This window comes from Hermetia illucens, chromosome 1 (genome assembly GCF_905115235.1).
Source record: "Hermetia illucens chromosome 1, iHerIll2.2.curated.20191125, whole genome shotgun sequence".
Lineage (NCBI taxonomy): Eukaryota > Metazoa > Arthropoda > Insecta > Diptera > Stratiomyidae > Hermetia > Hermetia illucens.
The window spans coordinates 35,186,367-35,201,033 of record NC_051849.1 but is presented as its reverse complement, the minus strand read 5'-3'; the positions used below and the strand labels follow the sequence as shown (position 1 = coordinate 35,201,033).

The window sequence follows — 14,667 nt, the reverse complement described above, 5'->3', positions numbered from 1 at the left end:
ATTGTTACTTAAGCCACTTATCGGAAGATCATTTTTGACTCTTCAAAAGATATGAACTTAGATGAAACTATGCTCACTCTCGGTCGGAAGGGGGGGGGGATGGGGGTTGCGTCCGACCCTTCCTTTTTTGGTCTTCCTCTTCTCAATAAAAATGAATTGCGTGAATTGATAAATTATCTGACTTTTCTAACTCGTCAACAGTCGGTATATCCATCTTCCTTGCCGTAAAACCAAGTACTCCAACTAGCAGCATTCTTCGAAAATTCATCGAAGCCCCATTCTTCACAACTGCATGCTTCTGAGCTGAAAGAATGCGTAATTCTGCGTTTTCGATTAAAATAATGGAAAAATGTTGACCAAAAAGTGAACAAAAATCATTTTCAGAAACTACCCCATCAAAAAACCTCAATACATGGGATGTCTTACTCAGAATTATATACTTATTATATTGCAATATTTTAAAAATTTACTAGATTACCCTTCCTAAGATTGCCTCTGGATAACAGAATTTGGAGTCAACATAAACCATAATATAGAGAGTTATTTTGAAAAATTCTGAGCAAATCCTACTATTATTAGTGAATCAAAGTTTTACTCATCAAAAGAATTTAATGCACACATAAAAGTCAATAGTTTTTAGGTCCTACACTTCGAAATTATTTGTGCTACAGTAAGCACCCATTCGACAAGCCCCTTAAATTCAATGAATTAGTTAAATTTGTTAGGAAAATTCAACCCTCGTCCAATGAACAAAGTTAACCGTTGTTGTTAATACTTACTGTTAATGAAGTATCAACTGTGTAAATATTTATTTATTCAGCCGTCCACGAAACAATTTTTACTCGCCCCCTGCCGTAGCAAGTGAAGTAAATCTTGTAGAAAAAACCGGTAGGGGCCAATACTTGCACGTCAACTTTTAGATAGGCAATAAAAATATTTATGAAAAAGAACCAGTTCTCACCCGTAAAACAAGGTTAAGCATTGTTGTAATTGGCAGAATTTAAATGGGGGACCACTTCCAATCATCGTTTGAAAAAACGTTTTTTTTATATTTTTTATTCAAAGTTAATTATAACATAAATTCGGTTAGAAAGTGAAATAAAATATTACTAAAGATATTGTACATAAAGCAGAATTAGCATAGGCTAGTATATTAAACAAGGCACTTACCATTCCTCCAACTATTTTTTGTACCAATTTCAATTATAACTTTCTATATGCTTGCTAAATAATGCTTAACTTTCGGTATCGTAACAGATGCTAATGCAACTGCACTATTCAGGACTTTGATAAGTACTCTAGAGAACAAACTCGCCATTTAAACCGTGTTAGCACAGAACAAAGCACCTAAATGTCTTCCTCTCTGAAAATTCACCTGAGGCGCCCAACTTCGGCATTTTCACTTATTCTATGGCCGTATTCATCACATCAGGTCCTGTTCGAAATGCAAATACCTGAAATGAATAATTCTGATCTTTGAGACACATAAGGAACTACACTTGTCGCTAGTTGATAATTTTACTTCCTCTTCAACTCTTACGTCCTTATCGAAGATTTCGGCACATCCGCTACTACTCCAGCCCGAAACTGGCTCTTCAAATACGAGCACTTACATACGCTTGTCTCTGATATAATGGCCCTAAATTATCTAATTCTAGTTACAAATTTCATTGTAAAAATTAAAAAAAGATTTTTAGATTTTCCGTAAAAGACGTTCTATTCTAGTGTGTATTTAAATATTTGCCAAAAATAAGTTTCTTTCAAGCCAATTTAAAAGGAACCCTCATTTTTGAAAGTAGAATTTCAAAGGTGCAAAATTCCGGATTGTACGCGTGTACGCTCTGACGTCAACGCCGTGTGGCAATAAATCCATGGCAGATAAATCTTAAAGACTAGACTTGCCAAAAGAAAATTATTACCCAATATATGGGACAAAATTTCACTAAAACCGGAATGCGGAAAATGTCTGCAATAAAACTGTTAATAAAGAACATTTTATTTTTATCTCGCCAATATTGCAACAGCCAAATACGTAATTAGCGGAATCTTCCACTAACTCCTATCTACCTCAAAAAAATCTAATTTTTGAACAAATTTAGCATTTTTACAGCCAAATAACACAATAAACCAACCTATTTATAAATTTAATGAAACCGAAATGCCACCTCATAAATTTTTTCCCAAAGCAATTTATTACTTTTCGGATATAAATAATCAAAGGAGAAGACTTAAAATATTGTAATTACATTTTAATAAGATACAAGATAGCTATCGGTGGTGACTGGGACACTTGTTGAAAATTTAATTTTACTATTCCTTACGCATAATGTCACCTAAAAATATTCAAAACGAGATTTTGAAATGTTGGAAATATCTCAGGTGTTTGAACCCATTTCAATAAAAAAAAAGTTTTATTTGGATGAAAAAATATTTTATAGGATCGGCGCCATTTCAACTATCGAGATTGCCTAAATTCTTTTCTAATTTCGAGATTTATCTTTTATTTCTTCGCAGTTGTCATATGATGTTTCCTAAAGATTCAAAATGATTAAAATTTAGTTTTTATCTCAGCGAGAAAACATGCAGATAACATATCCTCATTCCATTCAATCAAACATTTCTCCATAACACCACAAATTTATAAAACCCGATGTTGAGTAAAAACTGGAAATTTATCTAAATTGGGTATCTATTTTTGAATTATGCCCGAATAAGTAATCTACATGCAGTAAAAATAAAGTTAACATCAATAATGACTCAAAAATTTCAAAATGGTGACAAAAATATTGTCTTAATTCATTTTTGGTTTTTGGATTTCAGCCATTATCCCGGGTATTTATGGAAAAATGACTTTCGGACTTAATTTATAGTAAAAAGTTTATTATCCTCTGTTGATGGTAAAATTAACAATAACAAAAATAGCTTATGTTTGCAAGCGAATTTTATCCACCTGACAAGTAATAAAACTATTGCGGTCAAGATAATATTTTATGAATTATTTTATTATTTTACAAACAACACATTGGAATTAATTTCTATTTGTATTTAGTCACTTTGTGTAGAATTCATTATATTATAAATTATCGCTCACTACCATTACTCCCAAATGTGAGCACTACCAAGATAATATCTTCTGAATTTAAAGTTAATTTCGAAAGCAGCATCACAACGAAAATTATAACCCCACAATTTCGTGCGAAGAGTGTAAGGACACTCTTATTTTACGCTAAACAATCAAGAAATCTAGGTTTAATCCCACAACCCTCTTCGGATACGAAGTGATTTAAAGACCACAGTCAAAGCCCTGTCATTGTGGTATTGCTTTATACTGAGTGCTAGCTCAGTATCCATAGCAGTGGATGCGAAGCATATCTAACATCTCTGTCGCAATTAAGGGGCACGACACCCGAGTTGTACGTCGCAATTCCACGCTTGAGCCCACAAGAGGCTCTGACCGCGACAAGGGCACAACCAGAACCACCATGAAACTCTCCCAAAGGAACTAACCACAAATAACTGGGCCGGGAACACATCCCCCAGGAATTCTTCCCTGGAATATACTCTCAGAGGACCATCCCGGTTCCCATGATACCAGAGAACCTCTGGTGAAGCTTCGCTGCGAGAGATTCAGATGAGTCATATTGCAGGCTCGGGTCTGATCGGCGGCCTCTTTGAGTACGTGTGGACGGCACTCCTCTAAAGGTTCACTGGAATCAACCCGATGCGGAGAACTGGAACGAAACCTTTCCAGCAGTGAACTAGCGATCTACATATAACATAAGACATAAGGCAACACTAACAAAAAATACAACGAACTGAACTGACCGAAAGACCATTCGCTCATTATACTGCAGATGAAGCAGCGTCGAAGAAATCCGTCGCCGGAAGGCAGAACCCGTGTATGCCTTAGCGCATGGAAGCGTATCACTGCTAGCAAGGCACTGACTAAAATCAAAGTTACCGTTGACTACATAAACGCCCCTATCGTCTAGATGTCACAGCACGCTGGGCAGACACAGAGGACATGAAACCAGTCTTCTGAATTTGCCCCACACAGAAAACAACCCTGACCTGAGGCAAGGCTCCGCGAGAGGAGAAACTCATTCAAGAGGCGGAAAAATCCGCCGCGGGAAAGGCTCGCCAAAATCGAAAAAAATTGAACATTTCCACAACCCCAGGGTCGACAAAATGACCAAAAATTAAAAATGGCGGGATTCCCGTGGGCGATGCATCGATCGAAAGGGGAGGTGGGCCAGATTATAGAAATCCAAGAATTTTCAGGTCAGGAGGGCTACCTCTGGATCTTTAAATCAACAATACCTGCACGGCGTTGGTCAAAACCGTGCAACATACAGGAAGACACGCTAAGAACGTTACTCACTGACAAGCGTCGAATAGTTAAGAAAGTGAACAGTTTCAATTCTGTATAATTCTGCGTCCTCAAATACAATCAATATTCCCACCACTGGCCCAGTTCCATAATCGGGACTCATCACGAAAGCTTGAGGAACACCTGCTGTCACAATAAACTTTTTCAGTACTTCGTCCGTAATCGTTTAACCTAGTTAAATAACTACGGAACATCCAGTTTAGCTAAATTAAAGCCATCACTACGCAGCATTTACCAACGATAACAGCAAAACGGCTCCCCAAAATTCATACTGTCGTCCTTATAGAACACTCAAAATCGATTAACGCGAGCAACGTGTTATATATCATTCTCTTCAACATTCTCCCAATAGCGTCTAAAACACGATCTAAAGAGGGCGCGCCGCGATTTTTGAAGCTTCCCGGCCTTCCACTAGGCAGAAAATAATCGTTTCACCAAGCATGATTCACATGTGCTTAAGAACTTGCTCTGTAGTCTGGTCTTGGCAGCCAATTTGAAGGATTTAATTCTAACCGCGTCAAACCCAGATGCCTTGTTATCCTTAATGCATCCACAGATTTCCCGTAATTCCTCCTTGGGAGCCCCAGGAATCGCGAAGACGTTCTATTGAACCGTTCGTTGAGGTCCACTCCATTCCGGCTGCGGAAAAAAACTGAAATCATTTTCAACAAAAGCCAGTGATTTTTTTCCCAAGTATCTTGTTTATTATGACCCTTGAGGTAGCGATCAACGGATTCAGTTTTTCATGCCGAGTTCCCCCATGACCTTTGGCAAAGTCTACTCGAAAACAAGATGATCACAACCTCGAGATTTATTGGTTCCACTAGTAGTTCTGTGCTGGAATTCAAATGCGTTACCTCATAGAAGCGTTACTTGCCTCAGCTATGCGCCGACAAAAGTGTCTCTTTTCTTCATTCACCGTTTTTCTCGGGTCATGACTTCCTACTAGAACCGCAAGGAAGTTTCCTCCTAAAAAGCCAGCCTGGACCAGCTAGCTATCCTATTTTTTTAATTTTCAACGTGAATTTGATTGCAGCTTCCTCCGTTTGGGATGCCGAGGAAAATGGCCTGGTGCTCCCTCTCACTAAAGAAATAATAAAGTATATCAGACCCATGATTGAGCCTAATCATTTATTTCGGCAAGTAGACACCCGCAAAGGCTTCAATTAGGATATGACTCCTGGAGTTCGTCGCCTGACTTTCTCACTCTAAGGACCACGCCCACAAATGGTTTAGGACGTTACTAATATTGTGCTATTGTTGCACTGGGAGAAGCGTAGCAACTTTAGATATGGGCACCGTTGAATTTTACCCTATCACCGCAGGCTCCGATCCAAGGGGAGTGAAAGACTGCGAAAATGTTTTTCTCAGGGGGCTACAATATACTGATGACGAATAGTAAAAATAGAGTAAGCAATATTTACAATTTTATAGTCAACCACTCTGCAAAACACCATCTTGGATATCTGAATGTAATTACGCGGTATTTCTATCGATTAAATTATTGGAAATAATGAAAACTTGTTTTTCCTATTCGCTAGTGTTAATCTATTGGTCTTGCAAATACCGATATTTCTGGAGCTACTTGTTCCCTTCATCAGTGCTAACAAGTCTCATGAGCACTGTTAGCATCGATGAAGGGAACAAGTAGTTCCCGAAATATCGGTATTTGCAAGGCCAATAAATTAACATTAGCGAATAGGAAAGAGGGAATATCAACTGGCGACTTGTAGCCCAGTTCTAGAGGTCATTAGCAAAAGTTAGCATCTATTGATTTCTTTTAATTACTCTCGCGATTTTAGCTTGACTTAAATTTATAAGGCGGGCCTGACCTTGGTCTTCTGGACAGGATGTTAGAAAGTAGGCAAATAGAAGTGCCGACAAGAACAAACTACATTGTCATGAACGCCACTCAAGATTGTCCACAGGGCGGGGTACTTTCACTGCTAATGTGAAGTATGGTAGCTGGTGAACTCTTAAGAAAACTAGCAAACACGGGGATGCAGGTTCAGGGTTATACTGATGTAATCTGTAAGGATCAAAATGAAGATACCCTCTGTGACAGAATCCAAACTAGACAGCAAATCACTTATACCTGGTGCTGGAAGGCTGAACTGCGCATCATTCCAGCAAAGGCCAATATAGTAAAATTCAATAAGAAGCACAAGCGTGACAACCCGAGACCCATTAGATTACAAGGAATGAAAGTGAAACGAGTAACTAAGGTCAAATATTTGCGAATCAAATTATACTAAAAACTACCCTCAAAGAGACAAGTTGAAAACAAAGATCAAGTGCAAGGAAAAAATGGGGATACACCTCAAAAATGGTATACTAGATATATATACACTGATGATTCCCTATAGGGCAGTAATTTAAGCAGGCAAAACTGAACTCAACACAAAAGCCAGGGAATTATACAAACTTTGAAGACTAGCTTGCGTGAATATCAGTGAAGCAATAACGACATGCCCAACGGCATCCCTAGATATCCTTCTGAGAGTAACTCTTCTCCATCTGCACATACAAACGAAGACAACTTCAGAATGTCCGGGAATATCAGCGACTAGGTGGGCTACCAAAATCGAAGAAAATTAGATATTCCTTCTAGGCGATATCCTGAGCGGCTAATTCCAGAGATAGCGTGACAACAAGGGTTCATTTCAATAAGAAGTTTGAAATTCATTGGAGCAACAACGCAAACTGCTAGAATTTGGCTGTGACTTATGGCTTAAACAAGCCGCTGATTACCTAGTACTCTGAGACTTTGAGGAATTCCTCAAAACAAAAGCACCGGGCGCCGGGCCCATTGTTCCAAGCAAAATTTTCTTTAAGCTAATGAATAAGCAGGCGGTAATATACGCCATAAAAAGGATTTGCCTAAACTAAGTAGCACTTGGGTCCAACCAGGTGAATTCCAAACTTATGTGGGAATACCTTGACAAACAGAGCATTCTCGACGCGCTTTATAAGGTCTGGATACTTTGGATTCGATCACATTGGATTAGAAGGCAATGAGGAAGCAAACGAAATGACCAGAAAAGAAGCAGGGAAGACGTTGCTTGGGCCAGAGCCATTCTGTAGAATCGGAAATGGATTCGTGGCTACGACGCTAAAAAACGAAGGAGAACGGCTGAGGGAACTCTAGTGGGGGAACCTACCAGGAATGAGACAGTCTGGGGTGCTCATGGTGAAATACGAACCGAAGCGCTAAATAGATAGTTTAAACCTCACCAAGAAGATCCTTCCGATCACAGTAGGAATACTTAATGGTTACAGCAGGCTGAATCAAGCTATCACCAGTTAAGGATACTACGGCCACTGTCCGGCGATTCTATGGAGAAAATAACGAAACCTCTACACATGTGTCCGGCACTTGTGCAAAGTAGGCTGAGACACCTGAAAGAATACTTAACACCAGATGTCAAGCTGAAACACTTGGAAGTGGCGAACATAACCAAATTCCTGGCGGTTATAGGCATGAACGACATACCATAGTTAATAGGTATACTATAACCACAATAGTTCTTCTAGGATGCAGTGCGAATTCTCTTAACAAATATTATTATAAGGGACATGGGTATTCTGGAGAATGAGAGATAACCTAGTACAAAAACAAAAGCACTAGTATCTAAAATAGACTGCACATAAATCTCATGTCAAGCCAGTCACAACTTGAGGAACACGAAGTCATAGTGTCCTTTGACGTCAAGTCTCATTTTCAAGTATTTCAGGCGAAGAAGTAATCACATTAGTATTTTAGAAAATAGCAATAGCAATAGTAGTGGTCCAAAATCAAAAGGAAAGATGGAAAAATACATGAAGCTGGTAGGAAAAACTTAATTTGAAGACGGAAAAGGGGGGGACCTAACATTGGAACATGAGATTTACAGGAAACCGGCGCATACCAAACGGATCATCCCCAACACAACCTCTATCAGCACAAAATTCACTCTTTCAAGTGTATGTATCGGATGTTAACCCTCCTCATATCTTCGGAGGGGATAGTGAAAGGAACCAAACATATTCGAGTTAAGCCTCCACACTTAAGGGGCACATCAATCAGACTATCAACAGTTTGATCGACAGATAGCTTACTCCAAATGAGCAGACCAAAAAGAAAATAGTGCTGGAATTTTACCGCGAAAACATTCCTTGGTTGCTATTGTCAATATAAGGAACAGCCAGCTTTAAACTCTTTTAGAATCAAACAAGAACGACCAAATGGTCAAATCGGGAATATATAACATTTTCTCCACCCTTTCCAACATTGGATAGGCTAAATATAACGTCAAAGCATGCCTCGGCGAATGCCTGAAGTAGACAGAGTTGCCGGAAAAACATGCTGAGTTGTGAACTACGCCATTACAAAGGAAAATGTCAAATTAGTAAAACACATAAGGGATATACACGGATTAGACGTAACAAAAACCCATAAAGGTGCACTTCTTAACAAAGACCTATGAAAATCCATATTCGGCGCTGTTTAGGTTTATCAACAGAGATTCTCGAGATACCGATCATAACGTCCATTTCACTTTCGAAACGTGAAATCAAGGTGGAGGTGTTAATGAGGATGGAATCACGGATCAAATTTCTACCCACTTGCATGAGCCTAGATTTCTTTGATTATTGGAATTCTACCACTGAGAGACGATAAGCTTTCGTTAGTAAAGTTAGAAAAGAAAATTCGAGTTTTAGTTTCATTTACATTCAAGGGGTAAAGCGTTTGCCCCTCAATATCGTTACCCTGAGTTAAAATCCCAGGGAAAATGGCAGGAAAATAAACAATACCAAAGAAGGGACTCCGCGAAAGCCCTATACCACCCCTCTGATTTTCTCTATTCTTTTGAGTGTTTGTCATGCTCTCGCGTTTCCTGCCTCAGCAGTATCGATCTAGCTGTCAACCAGAAGTCAAAATGATAGTTCTACCACAATCTTTTGTATGAGGAACTGTTTAACCTGTTCTTGAGTAGAAAGTTTGCCAGTTTTCTACTTCCTTTCAGCTGAACAAAATTGAATTTACTGTAATGAATCTCACTAGTGAACGTGACCGATATCGACGTCCGAACAACATCACTGAAGAGGCAACTAGTCATACATTATTAAAAGACCAGATTTCTTCAGTCTAGATGAAAGCTCAATGGGTGTTGACTATCCGCAAATTTCCAAATTCGTGGCTGAGCCTCCTCCTCCCCTGGACACTAGCTATTCATTCCTACGCATAGTCTGCTTAATCTTATATTAAAAAAACAACAAAACCTTAATAAGACACTACATAGCATTTCCTATCACTCACCCGACGTGAAGGAGATAAACTCAGTTAATTTTTTCCGTTAATATTTGTATCTTTATATTTACAGGCCGCTGCTAGACACCAATGCACCTATCTCGTAAAAATGTACGAAAAGGAGTTCTTGGCAATTGGCGGAGATCCAAAATGGCTTGGCGGTTTGGATTACATCCCGGCAAAACTTCGTGCCATCTACGATGTCAATAAGATACTAGCGCACAGACCATGGCTTCTCAAAAAGGAACACATAGAGGTTAGCTCCACCTCCACACTTATATATTTTTCTAACATTCGACGCTAATAAATTTTTCCAAATTCCAGCAATTGACCAAGGGTAAATACAGCTGGTCATTGGCCGAGGTCGTGCATGCTATCGTCCTTTTGGCACATTTTCATTCACTCTCGTCGTTCGTATTCTCATGCGGACAGACACAGACACTCGATACATCATCTAGTCCAAAGACGAAAAGTCCAACAGAAAAGACTGTCCTGGGAAATTTAGGTATCACAATTAATAATAACAACACATATGCAAGCAGTAATAGTAGCGTAATATCCAATAATAATGCAAACAATTCAAATTCAAGTCAAGGCCTGAAGGCTGTCCTTAATGCTGGCGGTAATGGACTTCAGGCTGGTAAATATAAAAGTTTACTGCAACCTTTAATTTGGCGAACTAACATTTATCCTTGTTTGTTTCTTTTCCGCTAACTCAGATCCTGTTCAGAAGCAACCGGTTAGTGTTGACGCATTGGTCGCACGAATGAAGGTGCTTTCTGAGAAACATGATGAATGCAGTGAAGCCGAGCTGAGTAATCGTTTTAAGAATGTTGAAATGCAGGTAAGACAATAACATACCTTCCCCATAGGTAAAGAGTACCTATAACCAATGTGCTTTCTTTGGACAGGCTGCTGAACTCCCTGCCGCTACTCCAGAAGAACCAGTTGAAGTACCTCCGGTAATAAGCCACTATATTGACGACCCTGGATTTATATATCATGATTTTGCAAGACGTGGAGCCGAGAATATTCCCAGCACCTTTAGGATTCAGGACTATTCATGGGATGACCATGGTTATTCGTTAGTAAATGGGTAAGTTTTTATTTTACCTATATTTTTTAAAACAAATACGAATGCAGGCGTCTAAATTTTGGGGAGCTTTTGACTCGTTACCGAAAGAGAATAGGGTAGGTAAATGTGAAGAAATATATGCTGATCAAGTTGGAAAAAGAAAACAAGTCGGGAAACTGGAAGCTAGACGCTTCAGGTATGAAAGGTTTTGTGTATTTCTTTTATAAATAGATTTGAGTGTGCATTTGTCCCATTAGCATGTAGCACGTAAAATATGCATATATTATGTGAAAATATCCACTTTCAAATGATATTGACATTCATAATCTTGAATTTGCAGAGGAGCGACAGTTTTGACCTAGTATAACTTTGTTAGTAATAGTGTGATTTGCACCAAATTTGGCAGGATCATGCTCTATGCTGTAGCCTACATTGCTGATTTTGTGATTCTAGAGTGAACTTAAGGGGGGTTTTCCAGCCAATTACGTTAAAAAAATGGTCACTTTCAACCCCCCGCACTCCGGAAGCTGGACGCTTCACCTTTTCAGCAAATGTCAAAACTAAAACCGGCTTCCAAAAGTACTAACCGAGACCTTTAATTTGATACCCCACATGACTATATTTGATGGAAAAAAATTTGCACCTCCCTTTTGCATGTATGAGGACCCCCCCCCCTCTTAAATTCTACGCAAAAGGGTGTAACTCACTATATGCGTGAGCGTTCACAGTTCCCACCTTTCTACCAAATTTGGTGCTAATCGCTACACCCGTCTCCGAGAAAAATGCGTGTGACGGACAAACTGACAGACAGACGGATAGACAGACAGACAGTAAACCGATTTTAATGAGGTTTTGTGTTTACAAAAAACCTTAAAAACACGACTATGTTCCTCAATAAAGAAAGAGTAATCAACAGCATTGTAAGAACCCGAAAATTATGTAGGCTTTATTAGATGGACTTAATTCAAAAGTTGTATAGGACTTCATGAAAAACAGAAGTGAATTTAACCAAACTTCTGAGGAAGAGTTTAATCTTTATTTCTCACTAATAAAAAAGTAGTTGCTTCTTCCCTTTGCACAACAAGCATTCAAAGACCTATATTTTCCCTAGAAAAGGTTGAGATGACAAAATTGCGAAAAGCTGAAATAAATTCATATTTCGAGACTACTCATGTAAAAGTTCTGAAAAAATGGATTGTCGAACAGCCTTCACAGCAAGGATAAATAAGGATTTCATTAACTTGTTATTCCTATAAAATACTACCAAAATCCCAATGAATTGTATCGAATTCTATGCTGAGGACACTATCGGCCAGTTGCTCCAGAATTGAACCATTGACTCTTCGTGGTGAAATATCGCTGGGATAATGCCGAAAATGTGTAACCAAAAAATCCCAGAGTTAAGGGAATTACTCCGCTCGAACATAGGGCATCTTGGCTCAACTTTTTAATAATCAGGTAGTATCTACGTTGATCAAACTCCGAAAACTTGAATAGGCTAGCAAAACTGACTGAAGGGAGAAGGAAAGCGTGTGATTCACTCCGCGCCTTAAGTCCTTTCATTGGCCCGGATTTATCTCATACTTTTCAGGCGGTACACAAATTTTCTCTTTCCGGCTCTGTCTGTTGGCCATTCCAATCCATTAAAAATACCTAAAGTGTCGAGCAATTCATCTATGTTGATTTTTCTAGAATTCCAAATAGACGTCTTACCATAGTAAACTATTCTTCTACCTGGAAATCGATCCACTACTAGAAGAATGCAGCTTACTAGCCACCAGGAGTTTATGTATCTTTCTAACTAGCTCAGCGGACTTCTACTTAGAGATAAACGTATTACTACCATGAGCGCTTTGGGCAGTAGGGTGGAGCTCCTCGTCTTACTTGGATAATTTATCTCCGACAGATTACGATATTTATTTCCCTTATCAATGGCATCAACTCCGAGAGAGTAAGCAGAAGGAATGCTCAAATTGTTCCCTCTAATGTCCGCGAGTTGGTGACATATGCAACATTCCCTTTGTCTTATCCAGAGACAATCTGACGGGAGAATGCATTTAATAACATGCAATATTCCTTTGTTTTCTCACGTTCTAACACCCGTTTACTTTCCTAATTCACTCCTTTTCACGTTGTCGTTTCTTTGCAAATTCAAGACTATGAATGTCAATATCACCCGAAATTGGACACTCTCACATAATATATGCATATACAAGGTGCGGCAGCATAACTTCCTGTTTTCAAAACTCAATAAAAACTATTGTATGCATCGGAAAATATTTATTTATTTTTTATAATGTAGGTACATGTCTAAAGTTTTTATTTACATTGTTTTGAAGATCAAATCTGTTAGGTGACGTCCCCCATTCTCCATACATTGCGTAAACCGATTTCTGGGGTTTGTCATGACTCTTGTTAGCAACATTGACGCTCTCACTGCTTCAATGTTCTCAGGTGATCTAACGGGGCGAGGGGCTCCAGTTCTTCCTTTTGTCGCACTTGCAGTTTGTCTGAATGTAGTGACCCATGTAACAATTGATTTGCGATTCCGAAATGCACGCTGTGTTGCAATAACCGAACATCCGCTTGAAAAGTAAACCTCAACGGCAAAGGCACGCTCCTCACTATGCCAACGCATGATGGCTTCTGAACCGTATCGGGACAAAACTTTACAGTATCTCCTCTTGAACGAGACCACTAGCGCTCCGCTATGACATCAACTAACTGAGTGGCGCGCATTTTAAAAAAGGAAGTTATTACGTACTAGTACTGTATTACGTGCTACGTACTAATGGGACAAATGCACACTCAAATGTTTTTATATAAGAAATACACAAAAGCTTTCATACCTGAAGCGTCCAGCGTCCAGTGGAAAGGACACTTGAATTTTTCTATAATGACCCGTGAGGGTCGAATGGCTCAAAGGACCCCTCTTACATTCCGGAACCTGGCTAGCACATAGGCAGCACGTGTCGTCGAAGCACTTCAATGGAGCTTCAAAATTTGTGGGCGGACCTTCACGATCAATTTTGCCATCTTTTTAACTCTCCCCTCTTGGTCGTCTCTGGTCTCACAGCATTGTCTTTACACCATCGCCCATCGCATTTTGTCATTATATATTGTCACTACCAATAAATGAGAGTCTGGATAAACAGATTTTTTTATAGTAGTGTTTACCAAGTTAAGACTATTCTGTGCTAATGTTCTCTCCGTGTTGCAATATGGGAGTAGCACATGGAAAGTGATCCCCACTATCACTTAAAGACTTGAAGCTTTCGTCAAAATCTGTCTGGGTCGTATCATCGCAGTACTATTTCCAACAAAGAACTTGGTCGGGGGCGCCAAGGAGAATATATACAAGAAGAGCAAAAGGGGCACGAAATATCATTGTATATCTACGTGGTAGGGCCAGGGTAGCTAACTGGCCCATAACCTATGTGGCGGCGTGTGGTATTAGTGTGTCGGTGTGTCTATAGCGATTAAATGATTTTCTTGTATGTGTTTCTCCATCCCATCTGATAAGCCATAAACAGCGTTGCAATGCCAAATGCCTGCAGTCATGTGTTCGCAGCCCCGTAGCCGCACACCAGCACAATGCATCTCATACACGACACTAACACCAGACCTTATGCGCGACATTTTCCTCGTTCAATTAACGTCGACGGTCGAAGGTGCACAATGATTTTTCCCCACCATAAAATGTCGAACAATGCTATGGAAGTTGAATCTGCTCTATACAATCTTCTTCAGACCAACATCGTGGGTGGTGTGATCAGAAGGCGGAAGTGGCAGTAGTTCGTCGCCCCCGGCGAAAAGTGCATTGCTGGCTATGCCATGCAGTGGAACCGGCTCTCTCAAGATGGCCGGCGAATCCCTCACCCCAAAAGCACATGCCGCAAAATAGTAGAGGAG

At 39.6% G+C, this 14,667-nt stretch overlaps 1 protein-coding gene across 2 annotated transcripts in view; it reads left to right on the top strand.

Annotated features, from left to right (window-relative positions):
* LOC119652254 (sestrin homolog) overlaps positions 1 to 14,667 on the top strand; it is a 283,703-nt gene that overhangs the window by 261,970 nt on the left and 7,066 nt on the right. Inside the window, exons 6-9 of one of the 2 annotated variants that reach the window (XM_038056245.1) lie at positions 9,754 to 9,936; positions 10,005 to 10,185; positions 10,400 to 10,524; positions 10,592 to 10,776. In XM_038056245.1, coding sequence (XP_037912173.1) covers positions 9,754 to 9,936; positions 10,005 to 10,185; positions 10,400 to 10,524; positions 10,592 to 10,776 — 674 coding nt within the window. Of the gene's footprint in view, positions 1 to 9,753; positions 9,937 to 10,004; positions 10,321 to 10,399; positions 10,525 to 10,591; positions 10,777 to 14,667 lie in introns of both variants that reach the window. The other variant, XM_038056237.1, reaches the window with a different exon arrangement.